The 23,909-nt window shown below is 37.6% G+C and overlaps 1 protein-coding gene across 4 annotated transcripts in view; it reads right to left on the bottom strand.

Annotated features, from left to right (window-relative positions):
* The window catches only part of LOC149772453 (lysine--tRNA ligase-like), an 84,016-nt gene that overhangs the window by 43,531 nt on the left and 16,576 nt on the right, over positions 1-23,909 (bottom strand). Inside the window, exon 1 of one of the 4 annotated variants that reach the window (XM_089947830.1) lies at positions 653-738. The exons of 2 other annotated variants lie outside the window; for them this stretch is intronic. Coding sequence is in view for 1 of the 2 variants with exons in the window: in XM_089947831.1 (XP_089803957.1) it covers positions 653-687 (35 nt within the window). In the remaining variant the exon portion in view is untranslated. Of the gene's footprint in view, positions 1-652; positions 739-23,909 lie in introns of those variants that run through there. One more of the 4 variants, XM_089947831.1, reaches the window with a different exon arrangement.

The raw sequence follows: 23,909 nt of genomic DNA, 5'->3' as shown, positions 1-23,909 counted from the left end.
AGTTTAAATATTATTCTTTAACAAAATGAATAAAATATATTATGCCTATTGGAACTGTAAGCAACGGTTCATTTTATTCAAGAAATATATCCCCAACAACATGAACCTACTTCGGCATACCTCGACTACCGTGGCATTGCAACAAATTCATGCACGTGAAAATGCGTCCATTTGCCAGCATGTTATTTTATTTCCGCCAGAATAAAGACAGCACAGTCAGTATATTAATTACACATAAATTAGTGGAAGAGTGTCAATATAGGCTGCCAAGCGTATGAGATGTTCCTGAAACTCTGACTACTCATTCCGATGTCAATGACATACGCCGCCAGTCAAAAAAAAAAAAAAAAGGTGGAAAGCCATTTTCCATGATGCCTTCAATACGAACATTTAAAAACAGATAGGATAATGCGAAAGGACTGCTCATATAAAACTGAATATAAAAGCTATACGAAATGATGTAATCTGCAGAAAATAATACTCGATTGCTCCGCACATCCCATCGATTGCATCATCATAAACGCTGTTTGGTATCGAACTATAGAGATTCATTTTACCTAACAAAAGGTCAGTAACATAATTTCTCATGCTCAGCTACATTAAACACAAGTCGTTATTGACCATAAAGAGGAAAGATAAGCCGTAACACCACCTTTTACTAAGTTTTTCACCGGTAACTTCGGCCATCCTAAACCATGTGCAAGTTTTGTCGATTTTGAAGAAACCGTTTTCTTGAAATATATACTGCACACAATATCTCGAGATCAAATTATTGGCGGAAACTACTGAGTCAGAAAAGTCATCTATGCAATATTTTGCTGGTGTTCTCGTTTAACTTGCATCTTTTCTACCAAAATTATAAATATGATCGTGGAGTATGGAATGCTTTGATATAACATTACGTTTTATTTATTCTATATGTAACACTCACATTTCCATACTTTAAAATCAGATATCGAAACTTCTAATTTTCTGCCATCTCGAAAAGTAAAAGTCTTAACTCACGTTTACGGTCACGGGAACGGATCGTTCATAAACGTATAGATGTCAACGTAGCCGCTTTATATTACAGATTTAGTGTTCACTCGCATTTAGTGAAATAAAATATTATATATTGTATTTGAGATACTTTTCAGCTTTGATATTTACTGATATTTTTGCATCTATATTTTTGGGGAGGTCTAGATTTCTTATAACGTATATTCCTTTCTGCATAAGTAAATAATATTACATTCGTAAGAAGAAAAAACTAATTTAGAAATATGAAGAAAAAAAACAGATTTTTTTTACATATTATAATTTAAAAAATTCTCATGAACAGGCTCCGTTTTGAAATTGGCAGGTTTTGTGTTTAGGGCCGGCGCCAGACCCGGCCAGACTATCTGGCGCCCGAGGCAAGGTTAGATTCTGGCGCCCCCCCCCCCCCCCCGAAAATATCAATTTCAAAATTTATAAACCATACATTTTTTTAAAAAATGCGCCCCCATGGATTCAGCGCCCTAGGCGGCTGCCTAGTTTGTCTATATGGTAGCGCCGGCCCTGTTTGTGTTCCAACTGGAACTTTCATAAGGAATCAAACTGTTCACCTTGAGCAGCAGAGAGGGCAAATAGCCTCTAATTGACTAACTCTCTATTTCAGATAATAAGCCTTCCTGGAAATTGCACCAAAAAAAAAAGGGTTCGAAATGAACGTCCTTGTTGAAAATCGTAAAGAAAAAAGGATTTACCAGTTGAGTGCCGAGTAGGAGACTTCACCCTCTCTGCTGCTATTAATTAAAATTTTTATCAAGACTGACTCGATATCTCGACCGTGGGTCATGCAAGTTTATTGTTATAAATCCATACGGTGTTGACTGAGCTCGACCGAATAAATGTTTTAAACGATTATAATCCATATCACCGTCAAACCAGTTCTGATAAATATATCGTTGCGTATGTACACCAACTCCGTTAAACACAGCAAGTATATTAAAATTTCTCTGATTACGGATGGTATTTGTGTAAATTTTTGAGTGACATAAATCACATCTGTGTTTTTATGTCTTCCGCGTGAAAATATTCTGGCAGGATTGGACTGTTTGTCCAGCATTACATCATCGTATACAACTAAATTATTAATACTCCCATCAAGATCATCCACAGACGGTGATTCATCAATATCAGCAATAAATTCAATGACGTTACCACCGCGCTCATCCAACAACTGCGTTTTCATTAAAGTCTTTCAGTACACCATAACATCGCTGGTCATCTACAGACGGAGCTATCAAATACAATTTATCCCATTTTAACCATCTCATTATCAAATTAAGTAATAGTTGCGTTTTACCAGATCCAGATGGACCTATGATAATCATTCGGATAGAATTTGGTAACGCAACATGATGCTTGACCGGTTCTCGTTTTCTTGTCGCTGAAAAATCAATTACATCCATGTTGTAGAAATATAATAAATAATATGGATTTATGTTGTGTGAAATGCAGGACGCGTACCCCCCACAAGAACACTGACAACTATTACAACAAAAAAATAACAGGTCAGCAGTTACAGGTAAGTGTGAACGATGCGGTACAAAGAAATTTAAGTTTATTTCTGATCCAAACAATATAAAATAAAAAAACGAAGAGGTGATATTGCCGCGAAGTTAGCCAAACAGACTGGAACACCATGGGCTAAGTACCCAGGAGAAAAACACCTCCAAGGATATAATTACTGTGGCCCTGGAACTCGACTTGATATCAGACTTGATAACCAAGACCAACCAAAACTAGGTAAATATCCAATAAACGCTATTGATAAAGCATGTCACGCTCATGATGTAGCTTATCGAGTAAAGGATCTGCAGCATAGGCACATAACAGACGTGAAATTAATTAACGCGCTAAAATTCCATAAAAAAATAAATCTTTCAAAGAATCATTAGCTAATTGGTTGGTGAGATATGCAATGAAGCGTAAGCTTGTATTGGGAAACGGTAATTAATCGTCCGATTATTGAAATAATGGAGTTGATTTATTATTCCCTAAGAGGATACTGGAAAGGTAGAGCAGTGATTAGTAAACTCGCTTCGGCGGCAGGTGTCCGACGTTCTACTGCTGAAAATGGTTAGCCCGGCAGGCAATATGGCAAATTTATTTACCACCGCCTAAAACAATACAGTTCGCGCATTTTGATGTCAGCGTCCCTAATGCAGTTCATCAGGCTGATATTTTATTTCTACCGCATGATACTAGACGTCGAGTAACATACAAATGCGCGTTAACTGTCGTTGATGTTGCAAGTAGATATAAAGAAGCAAAGCCGTTATCAACAAAGACAGCTGCTGAAGTAGCTTCTGCGTTTAAACGAATTTATCAACGAGGACTCATACGATGGCCACAGCTGCTACAGGTTTATCCTGGCAAAGAATTTCAAGGTATAGTATCATCGCTGATGAAGCAACATAATGTCAAAATACGACGAGGACATATTGCAATTCACCGTGATCAGACAATTGTTGAGCGATTTAATCGAACACTTGCTGAGCGGTTATTTGGATATCAATACGCGAAGGAAATCATTCAAGATACTAGGTCTCGCGAGTGGGTTGCAAGATTACCAAATGTGATAGCTGCGTTAAATAATGAATATACTCGAACAACCAACATGAAACCTATTAACACAATTACGAGCGCATATACCAGTACAAGGACGTGATTTTTCAGCGCATCCAGTGCTGGACAATGTGACTGTTAGATATTTATATGAAACCGGTGAGCCTGAAAGTGGTAAAAAATGAGCAACTGATCATGTCTGGAGTATTACAACACAAAATATTTTCAACGTGGTAACATCCACGGGTAGACCTGCAATCTACAGATTAGTGTCAACTGCTCCTCAACGTGGATTTACACGTGAACAATTACAAGTAATTCCTGAAGCCACGCAATTACCACCGCGATCACTTAACTAGCGCCGTTACGTCGATTACACTCGAGACAGGTCAACATCGTATTTTCACGTGTATGACCGCGACTACTATCTTTTCTATCTACGGTAAATTGTCTTGGATTATTACTCGAGTACTGCCACAACATTACACAATTACAGCTCGCACAATGATCATTCTGCTGATGCTTCAGTGCTAGGACAAATTCAACATCGAGATCAAAGTCTCTCTTTGTTTTGTCACTTTGTTTACAACCGGCTAATTGTTTTCTTACTATATCGCTGTCAATAACATCATTGATGGTTTCTGTAACGTCTATGACAATTCTCCGCAGCTGAGATATTCTTCTGACTCGAGACACTGCGAGATAAACTAAATTTGATCATTCGACACGATGGTCGACAATCCAAACTCAAGTATCAGAGATGGTTAACCCCTGAGATGAGTGAATTGTCATTGCGTATCCTAACGTCCACGGGGATTTATCCATACTCAGCGCATTCTCAACAACACTGACATCAACTGCGACAACATCATTTAATACCAGATTCTGTTTCCTTGACTCTATAAAGGGTCCTGGAATATCAACATCGATATTCTGTAGTTGTGTATCAGCCGGTCTATAACACATTGGCACACGTAACGCTGAAAACTTTTCTTAATGCTTTTCAAATAACCTCCGTTGAAGTGTATCACAAACTATCTTTCAAATTGCCACTATCAAATCATTTGGTCTCCACGTTTGTAGAAAGTCGTTCATTGAAATTTCTGAAATTATTTTACGCATTATTTCACACTGAATTTTATTTGGTTGTAGTCTGATGAATTGTTTAAATTCTCTTATTTCTGCATCAAGTGCTCTATGATCATCAGTTATCTCCTCGTAATAATCTACAAAATTCTTTAACCAATCACGTGGAGATGGTCCAACAAACGGTGGTGGTTGTCCGTGATCGCCGCACATTATCACAGCTGTATTTTTCAATAACAACCAATCGAGAAACATTTTTAATATATCTTTTAGATACTGTGGACACTTCATCCCAAATAATAATTTTTGGAATATATTTCTCTCCCATTCGGTCAGGAGTCCATGTGTCACCCTTGTATTAAAAAAAGCTGTGATAAGTACATGACTGCACTCCTCGTTGTTTCATTTCTCTTGCGAGTCTGTGTGTAGGTGTTAGCATAATCATATCATCTGAATGCTGCCGCAATAATTCGATCACCCGAGTTGTTTTACCAGAACTATCCGGTCCGTTTAGATAACTAGTCTTGTTTCTGGATACTGGATCATACACGGATGCCGCCGACGTTACTTCTGATATCTGATTGCTGCGATAAATATCTTTAATCGTAACATCTGCGGATTCAGTATAATTATATAACATTTCTTGTTTTATTCTCCACGAACCCCATGATGCATCAGTACTTGCAAAACGAGTTACCAATGATGTATATTTTTATCGATATAAACTGAATCCTTTGCAACTCTGACTGCAGTGTCAGGGAATCTATTTATCATCGATAATACATTTATAGACACATAAGCGAGCATCGAAGATCTTAGATTCGCCATCGACATAACTTACAATAGTATCTAACCGTGTTCCGTCAGATAAGTAAGCGTTCTTTCGACTTACAAATATATTTCTCGCTGTTGCATCAGCGATTATAAAATCATATTCAGCGTCATCTAGAATTAATCGTGCACAATGTCGTTTATGATCATATGCTCCACCTTGAGTAAATTTACCGATTATTCTTCTACCGAGATCCTTTGCGGTTTTACCATCATCAGGTGATGGTAACCAAACTTCGGTCTGCTTCCGATATGATATGAACGCTTCACTTACAATCAACGATATTAATATTTTACAATCAATCATATATCGTAATAAAACTATTGGTGCCCAGCGTTTTTCTGAAAAGTGTATACCAAACCAAACATAACAGATCGGATGAAGACCTTTAACTATTTCGAATGATACAATACGAGCGAATCCGGTTAGATCAAAATCAGGTTGTTGTCCGTTTATCGACATTCTTGTCATCTCGTTTGTGGGATGTCCAAATCACTTAAAATACCCAGAACACTCCCTCAATCCAAGAAAACTTCCCGGATAACACGCGACCATATCAATCGAGATAACGTAGTTGTAATTATACTTAGTATTCCACAATCCACCGTGTCCGTATTCACAGCAACTAAGCTGCACGTCTTCGAGAAATTCAAATCGTTTTGGCTTCAACGAATTTTTCTCTCTGGCAGCGTGGGCAGCAACAGATTGAACTTTAAAACAATTATTTAGTAATTGCTCAGTATTCTCTGTTGAAAATTTATGCGCAAGATTTTTCATTTCTTCATGAAGAGATTCTTTGCGATATATTTCACCGTTAGTCGTACAAACTGATTATATATTTCATCAAGTGAACTTTTAAATAACCATACTGACACAGGATCGTTTTTACTTATTTCGTGAATAAACTCAAACATGTTTCTTCCAGAGTATGGGTAAAATCTTACAGTTTGATCTCTTAGAAATATTGTGACTGCGCTGGTCCACGCGTGCGCATTATGATTAATAATTTAAATTGGAGCTCCCTTCGACTTATTCTTTGAATCATTTAAAATCTCTGCTGTTAACGTTTTTACTATTATTGGAAATTTTAATTTACTTGATAACTCGGCGACATCATTTATTGTAGCTCCGGTATCCTTAATCGATTCAGCCCATTTGTTTATCCGCGAACGTCGTAGATTCGTTAACCCATTTCCACGAATCGCATTTGTAAAATGTTCGATTACTCGTTCGGCTACACAATTCAACTTTGAAAATCTCATTGGTGCAAGATCATCGATGTTGGGTTTATCATTTAGCTGATAAATTCCATAAACAATCGCTGTTATAGGATACGCTCGTTCGTAATATGGTCTGTCAATACCAGTCAGTTTTCCAGACTTGGAATTTTTACTTAACACAGCGGTTTTTCCATTAGCAGGTATAGGGTGTCATTTGTCACGGATAATCCACTCAGCGGAATCTATTTCTGCTAGCACGATAAACTTTATTCGGAAAAAATATTTCTGATCGTTGATATAATTGATATTCGTTTTCGTCCGCGTATCGTTCATTGTAGCATCAATGACTTTGTCGATGACTTTGTCATCGCATACACTTTTGAATGTCGACCACGTATGAGATGCCCCATCATCAAGAAATTCTTTTTTAGCATCTCTGATAATATTAATCAGATTAATCGTCAAATCAGTCAGAGTTCGCCTCCGCAAGTCAGGGGTTCTTCTGTCAAGATCGAATCTGGAAGTTTTCCAAGGCTCGATTGTAGATAATCTCTCAAACTCTTCCATATTATATTTCAGACAAGTATTTAAATAAAAAATTATTATATATATACGATGACTCAAATAAGAAATCAGAGCAAGTGGTTGATGGTAGGGTCTTCAACTCTTTGCAACAAATCCTGCGACAAGGAATTCTGCGGTCAACATTTGCTAAGTGTAAGGAGGGAGAGCCTTGGTCCACAACCGTGTTTACGGTGTGGTGATGGAGTTGGAGATAAAACACAGATGTGTGCATGTTGTGGTGGTAAAAAATATAGAGAGCTAAAACGATATTATGAAAAATAACAACCCTGTCATTGATAAGGTTATAAGAACCCATGAAGACTATATAGCCAGATTTGAAGATAAGTTATAATTTAGACAAATAATGTTATGTATAAATGGAACAAAAATAATTTGTTCAACATCCCACCATTAAAAATTCTGAAGTATCTCGTGATGGTGTAGTAAGACACTGTCGACTGAAAAAAACAGTCGGTTTTGTTACTAATCAGGGTTATCTCATGTTCACGGCCAAGGGGAAGAAAAAATATCTCTGTCACAGATTTATATTCGAGGTTTTTCACGGGGAGATCAAAGATGGTTTTGTGATCGATCATATCAACAGAGACAAACTCGATAATTCTTTACAAAATCATCAAGCTATCACACAGCGCGAGAATTCTGCACTTGCAAGGACTGGGGGAAACAGAAAGCCTAAGGCAGTTAAATCTTTCAATATATAAACCGGCAAAGAAGAAATATTTAATTCGATATATGCAGCTGCCAAGTATTTTGACATCTGCATGTCTTCCGTATAAAAGTCGCAGATAAAACAACCAAATCAGCTTTTTCAAACAGGTACAAAAATTGGTTCTCTTTTCGCTATGTTCGGGTAATAAACGGAGATAAGTCTACCGTGGATATGTAATTCCTTTTGCGGCCTCCAAGGGGTTGATTTTTTTTGGGGGGGGGGGAATATGTGTTTATCTGTTGAGCGTAGAAAATGACCCCGTGTCCTTCTGTACCGTCCTATATGTGCCGTGCTGTCCTTACTGTAAATAGTGTAAATACTTTTCTGTAAATAATGTAAATACCTTACTGTAAATACTGTAAATATACTGCTATATGTATTGTGCCGTCCTCATTAGAATTAAGTTAATTAAGATTTATGTGCTGTGCCGTCCTTAATTAAGGTTTACTGTATCCTTCTGGACTCTAAGATGCGGTGATACCTTAGGAGTTCACATGAGAAAGTTGTGCCGTCCTTAATTAAGATTTATGTGTTGTAACGTTCTCAAAAACACGCCCTCTTGAGTCTGCTAGACTGTTGTTTGACAGTTTAGAGGCTCACATAGGAGGTTGTGTTTCGTGTGCCCCTGAGCTTGGTAGGATATCATATGGGGTTGTGTCGTCTTCGGTGTAAAAAAACACCCCTCTGGACTTGCTAGGATGTTATATGGGCAACCTAGAGTTCACATGAGGTTTAAAATATGTTTCTTTTAAATATATACATTATATATAATCAATTACGAAAATATCAATGATGTTATTTCCGCTATTAAAAAATTAGAAAGCGACGGTATAAATATATCTGATGAACTAAGTCCTGAAAAAATTATTTCTGATTTTGAGACATTGCAAGAGCGAAAGGGATGATATACTTTACCATCCGAGTACAGATTCGTAAAGAAAATTCAGACGGCGATGTTTCAATCGTTAGCCATAGTAAAAGAAAATGACGTGAGGGAATTTGCCCCTCTCTCTCGTGCCATCGAAAAATTAGATCAGAATTATCTCGTGAATATGAAGCAAAGAAGACATTTAATACTCGTGTGAGGCAACTAAAAAAAATTATGTCTGGTAATGAAAAATGAAAGTTAGACTTGTTCGTAGAAATGAAAGTGATATTAGTGTCTCTCTTACTGATTTTAGCTCATTTGTTAGTAAAAAGATATCCACCTTGACTGTCAAGGACGAGGAGAAGAATTCTTTTTTGGTTCTGTTTTTAATGTATGTACTGTTTCCTTGAAAATCGTAGATTTTTCACGATTGGAAATCTTTGAAAATCGTAGATTTTTAAGATTAAAAATCATTAAGATTTTACATATAAATTCAGACTCAGTGTTTTATTTCTTAGGTCAATCAAGTCGCCGGACTGGTCAGTTAGTTTGAAATTTATTCTTGATAACAGTGGATTAGGACACAGTAGATAGACGGGATTGATTGGCTCTTGCACAATGAGATCCAGGTTACACTTAGGGGGTAAACGAATACAAAATATATCCTTGCTGTACCTGTGTGGAGAAATCTGTGTTTGTCTGATAGCTTCCATCAATTACATCACAGACGAGGTTGACCGCGGTCGTCGAGACTATATTTTTACGATTTCCGGAGATACATGGCGGCCTGTCCCGTCGGGGTCATTATTGTATCTGAGAATAGTTGCCGGTGGTAGTGTTTTTCTCCATTGCTCAACTATCTCCGAGAAAAACTCACTGACGATTTCGTCAACGGATGTTTTTAGTTCGTCTGCGTTATACCCGGGAAATGTAAAAGTCGGTAGATCTGCCTCTGTTATCGAATATGCAGTTAAAAATTGTTGTTTGTGGTCTATCCCTTTAGTATTAATTGTTACCTGATTTACTCGTTAGTTTATATCTTTCATATCAGATACAAGCTGATTTAATATTTCTACTTGTTTAATGATTTCGCTGCATGAACTTGATATATCAAAACGATATTCTTGGAAGCTTTGCCGTAGTTTTTCTCACTGTCGCTTATGTTCTTGATTAATAATTTTTTTAAAGTATGCTATAATTTCATCTAGGCGAATATTTACGCGTTTAAATACTCCAAAGCCGAGATGTTCCTGAGTAATATGCCAAGTTACATCGTCCTTATTAATGAAGGTAAGATAACCAGACAACATTGGATTTTTTATATCAAGTAAACGATCTTTGTATAGTGGGGTAATTTCATGGTATGACTGTTTGTCCGTGGTAAAATCAGACCGTTTTGGTTCTAGTGGTGATGGTGGTGCCTCTGGAGCAACATCAGGCCAGCCTAACACTGTTCTGATCGATGATTGATATATATCAACGGCGTAATCGGGAGAATTTATCTCGATGACCGCAGAAAGTGTTGGTTCGTAGACGGTTAGAGCTATTTTGGATTCTTTTCCTGTTATATATTTTATTCGACGTGGAAATTCATCATTGATAACTTCGATCTCATAAATTCCGGTTGGTATTCCAACGACGGTCCAGTCGGGGGTTCCATCTGGTTTATTTTTATTTGCAAACACCAGCGAATTATTTCATTGTAGTCTGCAAAATGATTTCGGTCTGATATTTGGCCAACTGTAGTATACTCGCAACTGCACAATGGCGATCTCGCTTACCTGAATCGCAGTTGGAAAATTAATACCAAATTCAGGGTTAGTGGAGTTTACTGTTATCACTGTGGAGGATTGGAGGGTTGGGGGGTATTTGCGGCTATCTGCTGAAGTAGTTCGGTCATTCTTCTTTTCATTTTCTTTCAAATGGTGGTTTTCCAAATCAATCACTTCACTGTATATCTTCACCATGTTGGCAAATTCGGAATTTGATATCGTTGTGTCGTCGAGGCTGGATGATATCAGCGACGATAATTTAGAATATGCTGCTGTTGCCGTATGCAATTTTACAACATAATCGTGCAATTTTGTATTCGTGCACGTGGATATCTTTTTCGCGATAATATTAAAAACACTTGCAATTGCTGCTGATGATGAAACACATATTGTTGCTACTGCTACTGTTATCGGAGTCAGCGCTGATAACACTATACCAGTGGACGCAACTAACGTAGACACTGAATAAACTACAACATCAATGGCAACTGCACGCCGCTTGTATTTTTTTTTTATACTTTTCACGGTGTACTTATCAATGATGGTTTTTAACGCTGATTGCCATTCACGTACTTGATCATATCTATATTTCTGAACATTTGACTCTGTCAACGCCATTATTATTTTACACAGTAACCAATTGAGGCGTTTCAGCAACAAATTCCAGACACCACCAGAGAGATGTTGCGGTTAATTTCTTATCAGCTACTTTCAGTATAAATATTTCTTCGGTTCCGCTATTTAAGACAACAGACACAACCCAGGAAAACTTATCGGTTGAATGCCGCCAGGGATATGTAGTGTATATACTAAATTTTGCAGCACTGAACACAGACAGTCTATACACACCAGTGACTTCCGCGGTATGTTTGATAGTATTATTTTGCTGTGACCATGTTGCGAACCTGGATGACACTGTAAACGTTATTGATGATCTGTTTATGAGGAATTTTATTCAGGCTAATTTTGTTAACGATATCATGAATTCAACTTACGATGTCTTCGAGTGTTTTCTTAACTGTATCAATGTTCGTCTTGATATCAGAGAGTTTCATGTCAGCGGTGAGCGGAGTACCAAAGAAATCATCTGCGATTTCATCAATTTTTCTAAATTTTCTACGAAGATTCGTGAACATGCTCACATGAACGTCATACTCGGCCCGTAACGTGGATAATTTATTATCTACGGTGCTGTAGTTAAAGTCTACATATTTTTTGTTGGCGCGTCTTCGTCGGATGTTGGGTCTCCGAGCACTATTATTTTATTTCCGTTCCTGCTGAGTTCACCTGTCATTGTGTCACCGGTATTCTTTAAACGATTAGCTGCGCTTCTTGCAATTTCATCTCTGATGGTTGTAAACGATATACTTGAGTCTCTGATTCTGCCGCCGTCAGTAAACACAGGGATGTTATCCGTGACCGCACCGAGTACTCGTCGAACAATATTATTCCATTTGATGTTGCTGGTTTTTAAAATACCATATCTGTCCTGAAAAACAACAACCTCATCCCGGTCAACCCCAGCCAGGTTCATGAGATCATTAAGATCGTCTTTGTTCACGTATTTTGACAAATTTATGTCAGATTTTTTTTTACTTGCAGTAATATTATCGCGGGATCTTCCGTAAATATATACCATTATTCTTTTCTTCGTTTTCAAATCGTAGATTTCCAACGTTGACTTGTATAATCGTGCACAACTTTGCGAGGCGGTAATGATGATTTTAATATAGACCCGAGTACAGCAATTGCTTCACGGCCGTATATTGGCGGATCGGTTAATTTTTGTGTTGGTAGTGTTGAGTACCAAACCGGGATCCCTGACTGTTTGACATACTAGATAAATTCCTGCGGTGGAGCTAACCCGTACGAGTCAAAATAAACAATTCCACGGGGGTCAATTGCGTATGATACCCAATGAGTTCCAGGTCCAGTGCGCACATTGAGATTAATAATACCAGTTTCAATATTATTTGATTGTTGTGGTAACTGAGCTCGCATAAAAACCCCTCTTAAGTCTTTTATTTTGAATTGTTTAGCAGCATCAAGTAAATCAAAATTTGACATTGGTGTTATTAAACTATCCCTGGAAGTCTTAAGCTTCCTTACGTGAAACGATTCCCTGGTAATCTTAGGCCTCTCCCGTATGTGAAACGACTCCCTGGTAATCTTAGGCCTTTTCCGTTTTTTGTATCCTTGTCCCGTTGCTTTTTTAATGCCATTCCAGCAGCGATTCCAACAGCACCTAACGCGGCTGCTTTTTCAACAGCTGGGGCAGCAGCAGCTATCAGCGCTGGTATTGCTGAGAGAAGTGGAAATATTCCTCCGGTTTTAACTGCGTCGTTGATAGCACCAGCAGAAAGTTTAAATCGTACTCCGGTTTTGGATTGTTTAGCGTCATTCAGATGTTTAAGTTGGCGCGCTGTCAGTGATAGTTTAATTTTACCGCCTGTGATTTGATTGTGCTTTAGCGTTATTGTGGTCCCTCATTCTTTTGCTGATGCAGATTGTAGCTTCTTGATCTCACCAGGAGTCAGACTGACACTAACTTGATGGTAAGACATTTTTATAAAATACTTGTGTTTCTAAATAACGTGGATTAAAGATTCTCCACTGGGGCATCAACAACTCTCATTAGACCACTACCACCTTCAAGTAGCATTGCTTTGTCACTGAGTATGACCGCGATTGCTCTGTAATTTGCAACAGCACCTTTATTCACACTGGCTCTGAAGTGTATATCAACGACAGATTGTTTGGATAAAGCAAGATGCTCCAGCGATAAGTAATAGATTTTATATCGATTTATAAAATCATGTTGTGAGATTTGCAATCCAGTATCTACATTTTGATCACGTCCCATAAACGTCATTAACCGATGATACACACATGCTACATAATTGCGTTCATAATTCAGTAGTATGTTTCTGTTGGTTCTTGTTGTCCGTTTATACGTAAAGAAATTTCGGTAACACCGAGTTCGTCAAATATTATATGGGAGTGAGTTTGTGTTTTTACTCGCTCATAATTATGAAAAGCAACAAATATATATCGTGGTGCAGAAACACTTTACTGTGATGCTATGTGCCATGTAAATTGCCCGTTAATGTCAGATTGTATACTATCCGTGGTTGTTGTCAACCAAGACAGCAATGATTTACCACCTGTGTCCATAAAAGATAATAGTCGCTGTTCTTCTGCCTTCGTTGGAGTCATTACCGGCATCCACAACGAAAGTTTTGTCAGTACTACTTTACCAGCATCACCATCAGGTCTCCAGAGCGCCCCGTTGTCGGTAGGCTTTCTTACAAGAGCAACTGTGTGTTCAGCTCCAAAGATAACTTTTCTAACATTTCTGCAAAATCCAAAAATATGTGATAATGGAATTGCGCATGAAAGATTTCTACGACGTCCTTTCAACATTGATTGACGTGTTGCAAACCCTAAATTGAAATTTGGATTAGTATTAATAACCACCTGCTCCACATCTGCGTCAGCGTTATTGGCATTGTTTCTTGACCGTCTTCTAGTATACTGATTGTCCTCGGGGGAATTAGAATTATCCTTCGTAAACATCATTGTGGGACCTGCTGATTTTGTATAATCATCAAGTATCTTGCCAGTCCTATTATTGTTGTAGCAACGTCAACATCTTTCTGAATTGTCTCAATGTTTTATCCATCAATCATATAAGTGGCGCTATCAAACACTGCCATGATACCGTTGTTGATAAAACCAATGACGTCATTAACAATAACTGCATACTCGGTTTCATCTGGTTTTATAATTTCGCCTTCTACTTCAATGAAAGCGTCAGCGGGTAGAAAGCATTTACTTGTATCATGGACTTGCAGTTCATTTCTTCCTGTTGATTTGGTAGTCGTGCGTCATAAGAATAAAATTGATAATCAAGTACACTTTCATCCTTAAGGACTGGTGTTTCCATGTCAAATGCTGTGTCGGATATGCGCTTAAACATTTTTATTATAATTATTTTCGTCTAACACGAGGATTACTGCCTTCGGAAAACTCCGCTTCCTGATATTAAACTTGAAATATTATTCCCTGCTTCACTGGGTCCTTGATCTGCTAGCGATGCCAGTTTCTGATTTGCAGCTTGATGTATTATTTTACTGACATTTGCAGGAATGGCTTCAGTACTTGGTAATTTTACTGGCTGTGATTTTCGTCGTATTAATCGTGCTAGTCTTTCTTTGACTGCCGAGAACGCCTTACCAGCAACGTTGACAATTGCACCAGGAGCTTTTTCACGAACAACGTAAATAGCTTTCATTGGTAATTGTTTTGCAACAAGTGCTACTTTTGGAGCTAACCTTCTGAATAATCCCTGAACAACATCACCAAGTCCATCTCCGTAATGCACACTGTAGGTTGGTAATCGTGAGTTTATTGCTCTGACCATTACAGGTCCATGTTGACTATTGTGTATGATCATCTTATTTTACTTTCCATTTATCTAATCATTGTGACAACTAGTCACTGTAATCATCAACGAGTTCATCAATAAGTTCCAGGTAAATGCTAATATCCATGATACCACCTGTAAATAATCGCTGACAAATATCGGCTGCTTCATTAATTATTTCCGGAGAATTACTACCAGCACGCGCTCCTCCTATGAGAACTTCTAGTTGTCCTACGTCATCGAGGATATTGTTAGGACAAGCAACAAGACCACTTCCAAACCCACTTCCGGTTGCTCCTTCTTCCTCAGTTATTGTTTCCGCCCTTTTCTCAAAGAGTCTTAAGGGTGATCTTTCTACTTTTGCTTTCTTAAGTAGCTCTTTAGACCTTTCAAGTTCCAACATCAGCTTTTGCTGCGGTGAAGAAGATTGTTTTGTTCTATTTGTTGCTGCGGTGGAGGAAGTTGATACTGTGGTGGTGGAGAAGAAGGTACAGAAGGTTGTGGTTGTTTATTAAGTTCTCTATCAAGTCTTTTTATTTCTTCAACAAGTGCATCGAATTTAACATCATCACGTCTGACTTGTTTTTTGTTGTAATATACACGATATACCCATGATATGCAGCTATTTCAGTTGGAAGTTCTCGTAAAATCTTTCTTGTTTGTTTAGTTCTTCTTGCTACTTGTTCAGTTTGTTCAGCGGTCTGTTTTATACTGGAAGAAGATCCTCCTTAATAGCCGTTAAAAATTTTTCAGTAACTTTAGTAACAGGCTTAAATGACTGTTCTGTACCTTCTGCGTATTCAACTAAGGGCTTCTTGCCGTTCTTGTAGGTTTTTCTGAAAGAATCTCTCACGGGGAGAAATTTATTAATTGCTTCCAGTCGCTCTCGAGCTAGACGTGCAGTATAAGATTCCGGATGAACCATTATTTGATATAACAATTTTTAATTAATAGCAGCAGAGAGGGCGAAGTCTCCTACTCGGCACTCGATTGGTAAATCATTTTTTTCTTTACGATTTTCAAGAAGGACTTTCATTTCGAACCCTTGTTTTTTGTTGTTTTTTTTTTTTGTTGCAATTTCCAGGAAGGCTTATTATTTGAAATAGAGAGTGAGTCAATTAGAGGCTGTTTGCCCTCTGTGCTGCTGCTTGCTGATCTCAGATGATATTACTGATTTCTTCCCAGGTTATATATAGCCTGTCATGTGCTGAAAATTGACGTTAAACCCACAACAACAACAACAAAACATATGTATTAATCTCATTTAACACGCCAAATAAATAATTTATTTCACATATTTTAACTCTTTGCACAAAAGGCAAAGCATCAATTTTCAAATATTTATTGAGGATCTGCACAAGTGAAGTCAAACCTTATCTAACAATTTGTGAAATTCTCTTATACACGGGATACAGTCTTATTCCTAGCTTCTTGTCACCGACTGAGTCGTCGACTGGGTCGTTGACTGAGTCGCTGAGTCGTCGACTAGGTCGCATCAGAGTCACCGACTGGGTCGCCCTTCTGGGTCGCCGACTGTGTCGCTGGGTCGTCGACTAGATCGCATCAGAGTCGCCGACTGGGTCGTCCTTCTGGGTCGCCGACTGTGTCGCTGGGTCGTCGAGTGGATAGCTGTGTCGCTGGGTCGTCGACTAGATCGCATCAGAGTCGCCGACTGGGTCGTTCTTCTGGGTCGTAGACTGTGTCTTCGACAAGGTTGTGGTTGCGCGTCCTTTCTTGCTCAAGATAGAGAGACGAAAATTGTGAAATGATGAGAGAAGAGATATCTTCAGTTAAAATGTGTATTGTCGCAAGGTCGTTATTCCATGATTTTCGGGCTTCTTGGATGAGCCTTGTAGCGCCTGTATTCTGGTCGACGAAACACTTTGTCTCAACACTTATCAGATTCCCCGGCCTGGCCCTTTCCTGTTCGGCGAACTACGACCAAATGTGCTTGCTCCGGCGGGATAGTTATACTGCTTCACTTGCAAGGGGATATCTTCACACAATTACTGTTTCATAACACACCACCATTGCACCCCACAGTTGACACGTATATATACCCAGGCTGAATCACGTGACCCAAAATATAATACACTAGACGGTGCTACAAAGCCCGCAAACATTAAAAATTATAAATGAAATTTAACCAAACGAAAATTAGCTGATACGAAACGAAAATTACTGGCCATGGTCTTTTCTCGTTACAGTATCCTTGGTGACTGTTTTGTTGCAATATTATCCGTGTCTGAGAAATCCTGTGATAATAGTAATATAATCGATATGATTTGCCATCTTGTCCTTAGAGAGATCCACGCATATTAAACCTATGGACATTCTTTAATATAGGATTTGATATCAGGTTCCCAGATAGTCCCACTATTCTAGTAATAAGTTGTAATAGTCAGATAATTAATGCATTTTATAAACCAATAGCTTTCTATCCTTTAGGGATGATTTTGAAAATTTAAAGTATTTGAAAAAATATATTGACATTCATTCGCTCTGATAAAGAAAGTCGATGTTATGAAATCCTGATTGATAAAATACACTATAACATTTAAAAAATTGATAATTTAAAATTTATGTTTAAAAATATTTTGATTTTCGCACCTGAATACTAATCATCACCGTTATTTAAAATTATTTAAGCTCGACGTTGATGCATTCATTTCTTTCTTTTCTGTCCCATGTAAGGGAAGAAACCAAGGCACTGATCCCAAGAGGGGTGAGTTGTCTAAAAATTACGAAATTCTAGCTCCAGATACACCGTGAAACTCAACTCTCCAATCGGGATTCTGCAACCAAGACGTGCAAACTATACTATGCCCACAAATCAAGAGATACGCCCTCATTCGACAATGGTACAAAACCGAATGAAGGAAACACAAAGAACTAAAGAATATATCAGTTAGAAGTTTTCATTTAGGTCCGGGCAAAACCAACTTTCAATCCTGAAAAGGACTAGATATGTATAGATTTACTAGAACGGTTTAGCAAAGATGATAACAGAAGACAATATTCCCATCCAACAGACCTGCCGACTATTATGTCACCTGCTGGATAATTATATTGTACCGACAAACTAGCGACGTTCGCCCCCACCCCCATTTCATTTAAACTCTTTGTTAGAAATTTATATGGAACATCGCAAGCAATTTCACATTTAGCAGCGGAACTGCAGGGAAATTATAACAAATGCCCCAGAATTAATCGTAAAATTATGTAAGTAAACTGACAAACCCGATAATATATGCTTACAAGGAACCGACCTAAAACCTACCTCAAAATGGTAACCAACAATCCTAGGTTTTTCAACCTCCTTCATCAAATACCGACCTAACGGGGGAAAGGAAGGGGATGGGGAAGCAGTACTCGTTAATGACTTAATGACTTAATGCCTAACGTAGTCGAAGGGAACATCCAACCAAGTATTGATACTCAAGAGAACATGGAATACCAATCGGTCAAGGTCATTTTAGGAAATATGGAGATAGAAATTTTTAATGTCTATGACCCAAATGGTAAATATCTCACAACTATGAGCACATATAAATCATTAATTAAAAACATAGGACCCAACTTTATTATTTGCGGTGATTTTAATGCACATGGCGACCATTGGGACGGGAAAACCACCGATGAAAAGGGAAGACCATTGAAAAATGGATATTGCATCATCAGCAACTGACCTTAAGATATGCTCCTCCAAAAGTGCAGAAAAGGAAAATTGGAAGGTAGACCACTCCAGCACCTTAGGAAGCGACCTTTTCTCGATTATAACAACTATCCACTCCTATAATAATGTCAGTATTCAAACCAAACCATCAAAATGGATATATGATAAAGCAGATTAGACGATGTACCAAACAAGCTGTAATTAACTCACAAAAGAAACTATGATGAACGAAAATATAGATATCTTTAAGAATAACATTACGGAATATATTTAAGAATAACATTACGGAAACCCTGCTCATGGCAGCAACACATAGCATACCAAAAACGGGGGGGGGGGGATACCAAACGAGCGGTACTATGGTGGAACGATGAATATAAGCAAGCAATTAAGGACAAGAAAACAGCCCTCAATAAGTTTAAATTTACTAAGCTTTCCACAGACTTCAAAATATACGAGGATAAAGAAAAAGATACCAAAAGGATCATGCGTGAGGCAAAGATTAAACTTGGTCAGAAGTTTGCTCATCCTTAAACAACAAAAGCAATACAAAAGAGGCATGGGATAGAATTAAAACAATTAAAGGAATACCAATCAACAATATTTCAAAGATCCATGAGGCAATAACGACCCAAGAAAAAACCAATAATCTGGCAATACACTTTTTAGGAATGATCAGTAACAATAACCATACTGCAAAATTTCAGCAACACCGAATAAATATCGAAAATAATTTCCCCTACCTATTTATAGACATGGAAGATGTACCCAATCACCTTAAAGACGATTTTAGTCTCTATGAATGCATAAAGCCATAAAATCCAAGAAATCAACTACCCCCGGGGGGGGGGGGTGGACTCACTGGGGTACATAGTGTACTAATGCCAGATCATTTGGAATCTGAATACATCGTTTCATTTTTTGGGTTAAATCATTTAATTCTAGACTACATAATTTCATTTAATACTACGTCATGTGGAAGCAGATTTCATCAATCCGTTTTGTTCTTTAATTCATTTAATTTAATACCACATCATTTTGAATCTGAATTCATCATTTCATTTGTTGAGTTAAATCATTTCATTTCATACTACGTAATTTCATTTAATAATATGTCATTTGGAAGCAGATTTCATCAATCGTTTTTGTTCTTTAAATCATTTTATTTAATACCAGATCATTTGGAATTTAAAATCATGATTTCATTTGTTGAGTTAAATCATTTCATTTTAGACTACATCATTTTATTTAATAGCACGTCATTTGGAAGCAGATATCATCATTCCGTTTTGTTCTTTAAATCATTTTATTTAATACCAGATCATTTGGAATTTAAAATCATGATTTCATTTGTTGAGTTAAATCATTTCATTTTAGACTACATCATTTTATTTAATAGCTCGTCATTTGGAAGCAGATATCATCATTCCGTTTTGTTCTATAAATCATTTTATTTAATACCAGATCATTTCATTTAACGCCACATCATTTGAAATCTGAATTCATTATTTCATTTTTGGGGTTCAATCATTTCATTTCATGCTACATCATTTCATATCACGCAACATCATTTGGAATCTGAATTCATCATTCCGTTTGATGGGTTAAATCATTTCATTTCACTCTACATCATTTCATTTAATACCACGTCATTTGAAATCTAAATGCATCATTAGGTTTTGTTCGTTAAATCATTTCATGTGACACAACATCATTCGGAATCTGGATTTATCATTTCATTTGCTAGGTTAAATCATTTGATTTCATACTAGATCGTTTGATTAATGTAATTTTGGCGGCGACGGCTGTCCATAGTTCTGTAGCAACTGCCAGCATTGGGGGCACTATGCGTCCACATGCAAATTCAACATCCAATGCAATCAATGTGGGGGCCAACATAAGGGACCTTGTAGAAGGACAGCACCTAAATGCACTAACTGCAGGAGAGAACACAAACCTCAATCCCTTGAATGCCCTTATACAAATAGAGAAACTAGAATAATAGATCTCATGAACAGTAAACAAATGCAATATTATGCAGCCAAAAAATCACACAGTCAATTAACACCAACCTAGAACAAAGCAAGAAACACACTACTCAAATCAAATAAGTTAGTCGAAATTCAAATCAAATTAAACCAACTACACAAGCAAAACAAAAACCAAGCCCACAAAAACCTAGGGAATAAATAACAGAACCACCCAATCAGGAAAACTGTAAACACCCTCCCCACCCACCAGCAGTTAAAGAAAATTCACACACAAATATGGGAAACACAGCAGCATCCCAACTGAACAGGTTATTCTTGAAATAATTACATTAACAATGCATAGCCTAACTCCATGTAAACAATATAAAGCAATATCTAGACAAACTCAAACTAATATTAGCCAAGCTAGCCTAAACCCCCTCCCCCCAAATATATAACCAAATTAAATGACCACGAACCACTATAAATAACACAACCAAGAATAAATTAATAATATGGCAATGGAACTGTAGCGGTATAACAAGTAATATCAATGAATTAAAAGTCAAATTACAAGACCAAGGTCCAAAGCCAGATATTATTTGTATACAAGAAAGTAAGATCTCAGAAAAAAACTAAGCAACTACCCAAACTCCCTGGCTACTCTCCATGCCACTTTAAAAATCGTAACATATGATAAGACAGGGAGGGGGTCTAGTCATTGTTATCCTAGAAAACCTACCTAATATCACACCAGTAAATATAACTCACACCCAGATAGTATGAAAACTTTGAATTACAATCCCTAATAATTCATACAGGGATTGCAAGCCTTCGAATTTTTAACATATACGACCCGGGCGGAAACACCAACGCCTCTAATTTGACAACCCTTAGGCAAATAACGAACAATCAAGTAGAAAATAACATCGTCATCTGCGGAGATTTCAATGCACACAACGAGCTGGGGGGCGGGGCGATAGAACGGACAAGAGAGGCAGGTTGTTTGAGGCATGGGCTGCCGAATCCAACCTGACCATCATTAATGACGGGACAAAAACTCGCTTAAACCCGGAGGATGGGTCTATGTCTGCTATCAACCTAACCATATGCTCACCTAAACTAGAACAGATGACAGACTCTAGAGTGAAACAAACCGATTCGCTAGGAAGTGACCACTTTCCAATCATCATCACTGCAGATGGCTGTTCAAAATAACCCCACCAACAAACACCCTAGATGGAAATATAACCAAGCTGATTGGAAATCCTTTAGAATACATTTAACCAAAATTAACACGAAAAACCTCGAAAATGAGGACTTAAATATATTTTATGAAAATTTAATTAACACAATTCAAGTAGCTGCCACCTCCTACATCCCTAAAACCAGTGGTACACAAACCAAACAAACTACCATGATGGAATAACCTATGCAAGCAGACGCATAAGGAAAAACAAAAGACCCTTAAAAAATTCAAACGGTCAGGAAACTCTTTAGAGTTCTCAACATATAAAGATGGGGGGAAAAAACCTAAGACAAATAATTAAGCAGGAAAAGTAAAGATCTTGGCAAAATGATTGCTCTAAAATTAATAACAAAACTAGCTCCAAGCAAGTATGGGACAAAATAAAATCGATTAAAGGGTAAACAGTAAACACCTCCCCCAAAATAGCAGGTACCACCACAAACAAGGAAAAGGGAGACGAACTCGCCAACCACTTTACTGCAATGAGTAGTAACCTTAACCACACCCTAGCCTTTTAACGACATAGAAATAAAGTAGCAAGAAAAAAAAGCACTCACACCTCTTTAAAGACCTAGGGACGAAGGAATCCAACCTAAATTGTGAAATATCCTTATATGAGTGGGAAATAGCCTTAGGATCTAAAAACCATACCTTGCCAGGGGAAGATCAAATAGGTTATATTATATACAAACACCTGCCTGAAAATAATACCAACTCTGTACTAAAGCTATTTAACAAAATCTGGGCTGTAGGTAAACTACCTGATAAATGGAAACACGCCACAGTAATCCCAATCCCTAAACAAGGAAAAGACCCAAATGTTATTAATTCTTATAGACCCATTTCCTAACTAACAACATCTGTAAAATTATGGAGACAATTATAACAAATCGCTTTAAATACCACTTGGAAAGTAACAATCTACTCTCCGAAAATCAATGTGGATTTAAAACTAGAAGGTCCACTACGGATCAACTCATAAGATTAGAAGCGGCAATCAAAGTAGCACTAACCTCCCACCGCAAAGCAGGCAGAAACTTAGTAGCAGTATTCCTAATTTTGAAAAAGCTTTCGACCTCGTCTGGACTAAAGGACTGATAGCCAACCTAAATCATTTTGGAATCACCGGACGAATGTTCAACTTTATCGACAACTTTCTTACCAACCGCAAAATAATAACTAGAGTGGGGAACACTTGTTCTGAACTATGCTCACTAGAAAATGGTACTACCTACGCAAGGGAGCGTACTCAGCCCTACACTCTTCAACATCATGATAAATGACTTCGATCTAAATCTAACTTTTGACCGAACTGAAATGTCACAATTTGCGGATGACAATGGACTCTGGCTATCAGGAAACCCCGAAAATCACACAGTTATCAGTGAAATCCAAAATAGTCTAAACAAAATAGGGAAATGGGCAGATAAATGGGGGTTCAAACTATCTCACGAAAAAACCATTGCAGTCCTATTCTCCCCCAAACGTCAAAAATCAAATTAAAATACCCTAAACTTACCATACAAAATAAAATCACTAAATTTGTTAAAGTTGCTAGATTTCTGGGTATGTACTATGACGAACATCTAAACTGGGGACATCATATAGACCAAATAGTTAACAGGTGTAATAAGGATCTAAACTTACTTAAAAACCTTAAAGGAGCCACATGGGGATCCAACCAGGAAACTCTATTAACACTATACAGGGCGTTAATAAGATCTAAATTAGACTACGGATGTCAAATATATAACTCGGCACCTCATAAACAGCTTAAGAAGTTAGACTCGATTCAAATAAAAGCAATAATAATATGCACTCTGTATCCCTAGCTGAACTCCAAATTCTAACTGGAGAATTACCACTGCACTTAAGAAGGCAGGAGTTAACATTAAAATACGCAGCTAGATCATCAACCCACC

The sequence above is a fragment of the Sinohyriopsis cumingii genome, unplaced genomic scaffold (assembly GCF_028554795.1).
Source record: "Sinohyriopsis cumingii isolate HCF-2022 unplaced genomic scaffold, ASM2855479v2 utg001505l, whole genome shotgun sequence".
NCBI classification, from domain to species: Eukaryota; Metazoa; Mollusca; class Bivalvia; order Unionida; family Unionidae; genus Sinohyriopsis; species Sinohyriopsis cumingii.
This window is presented reverse-complemented; position numbering and strand designations above follow the sequence as displayed.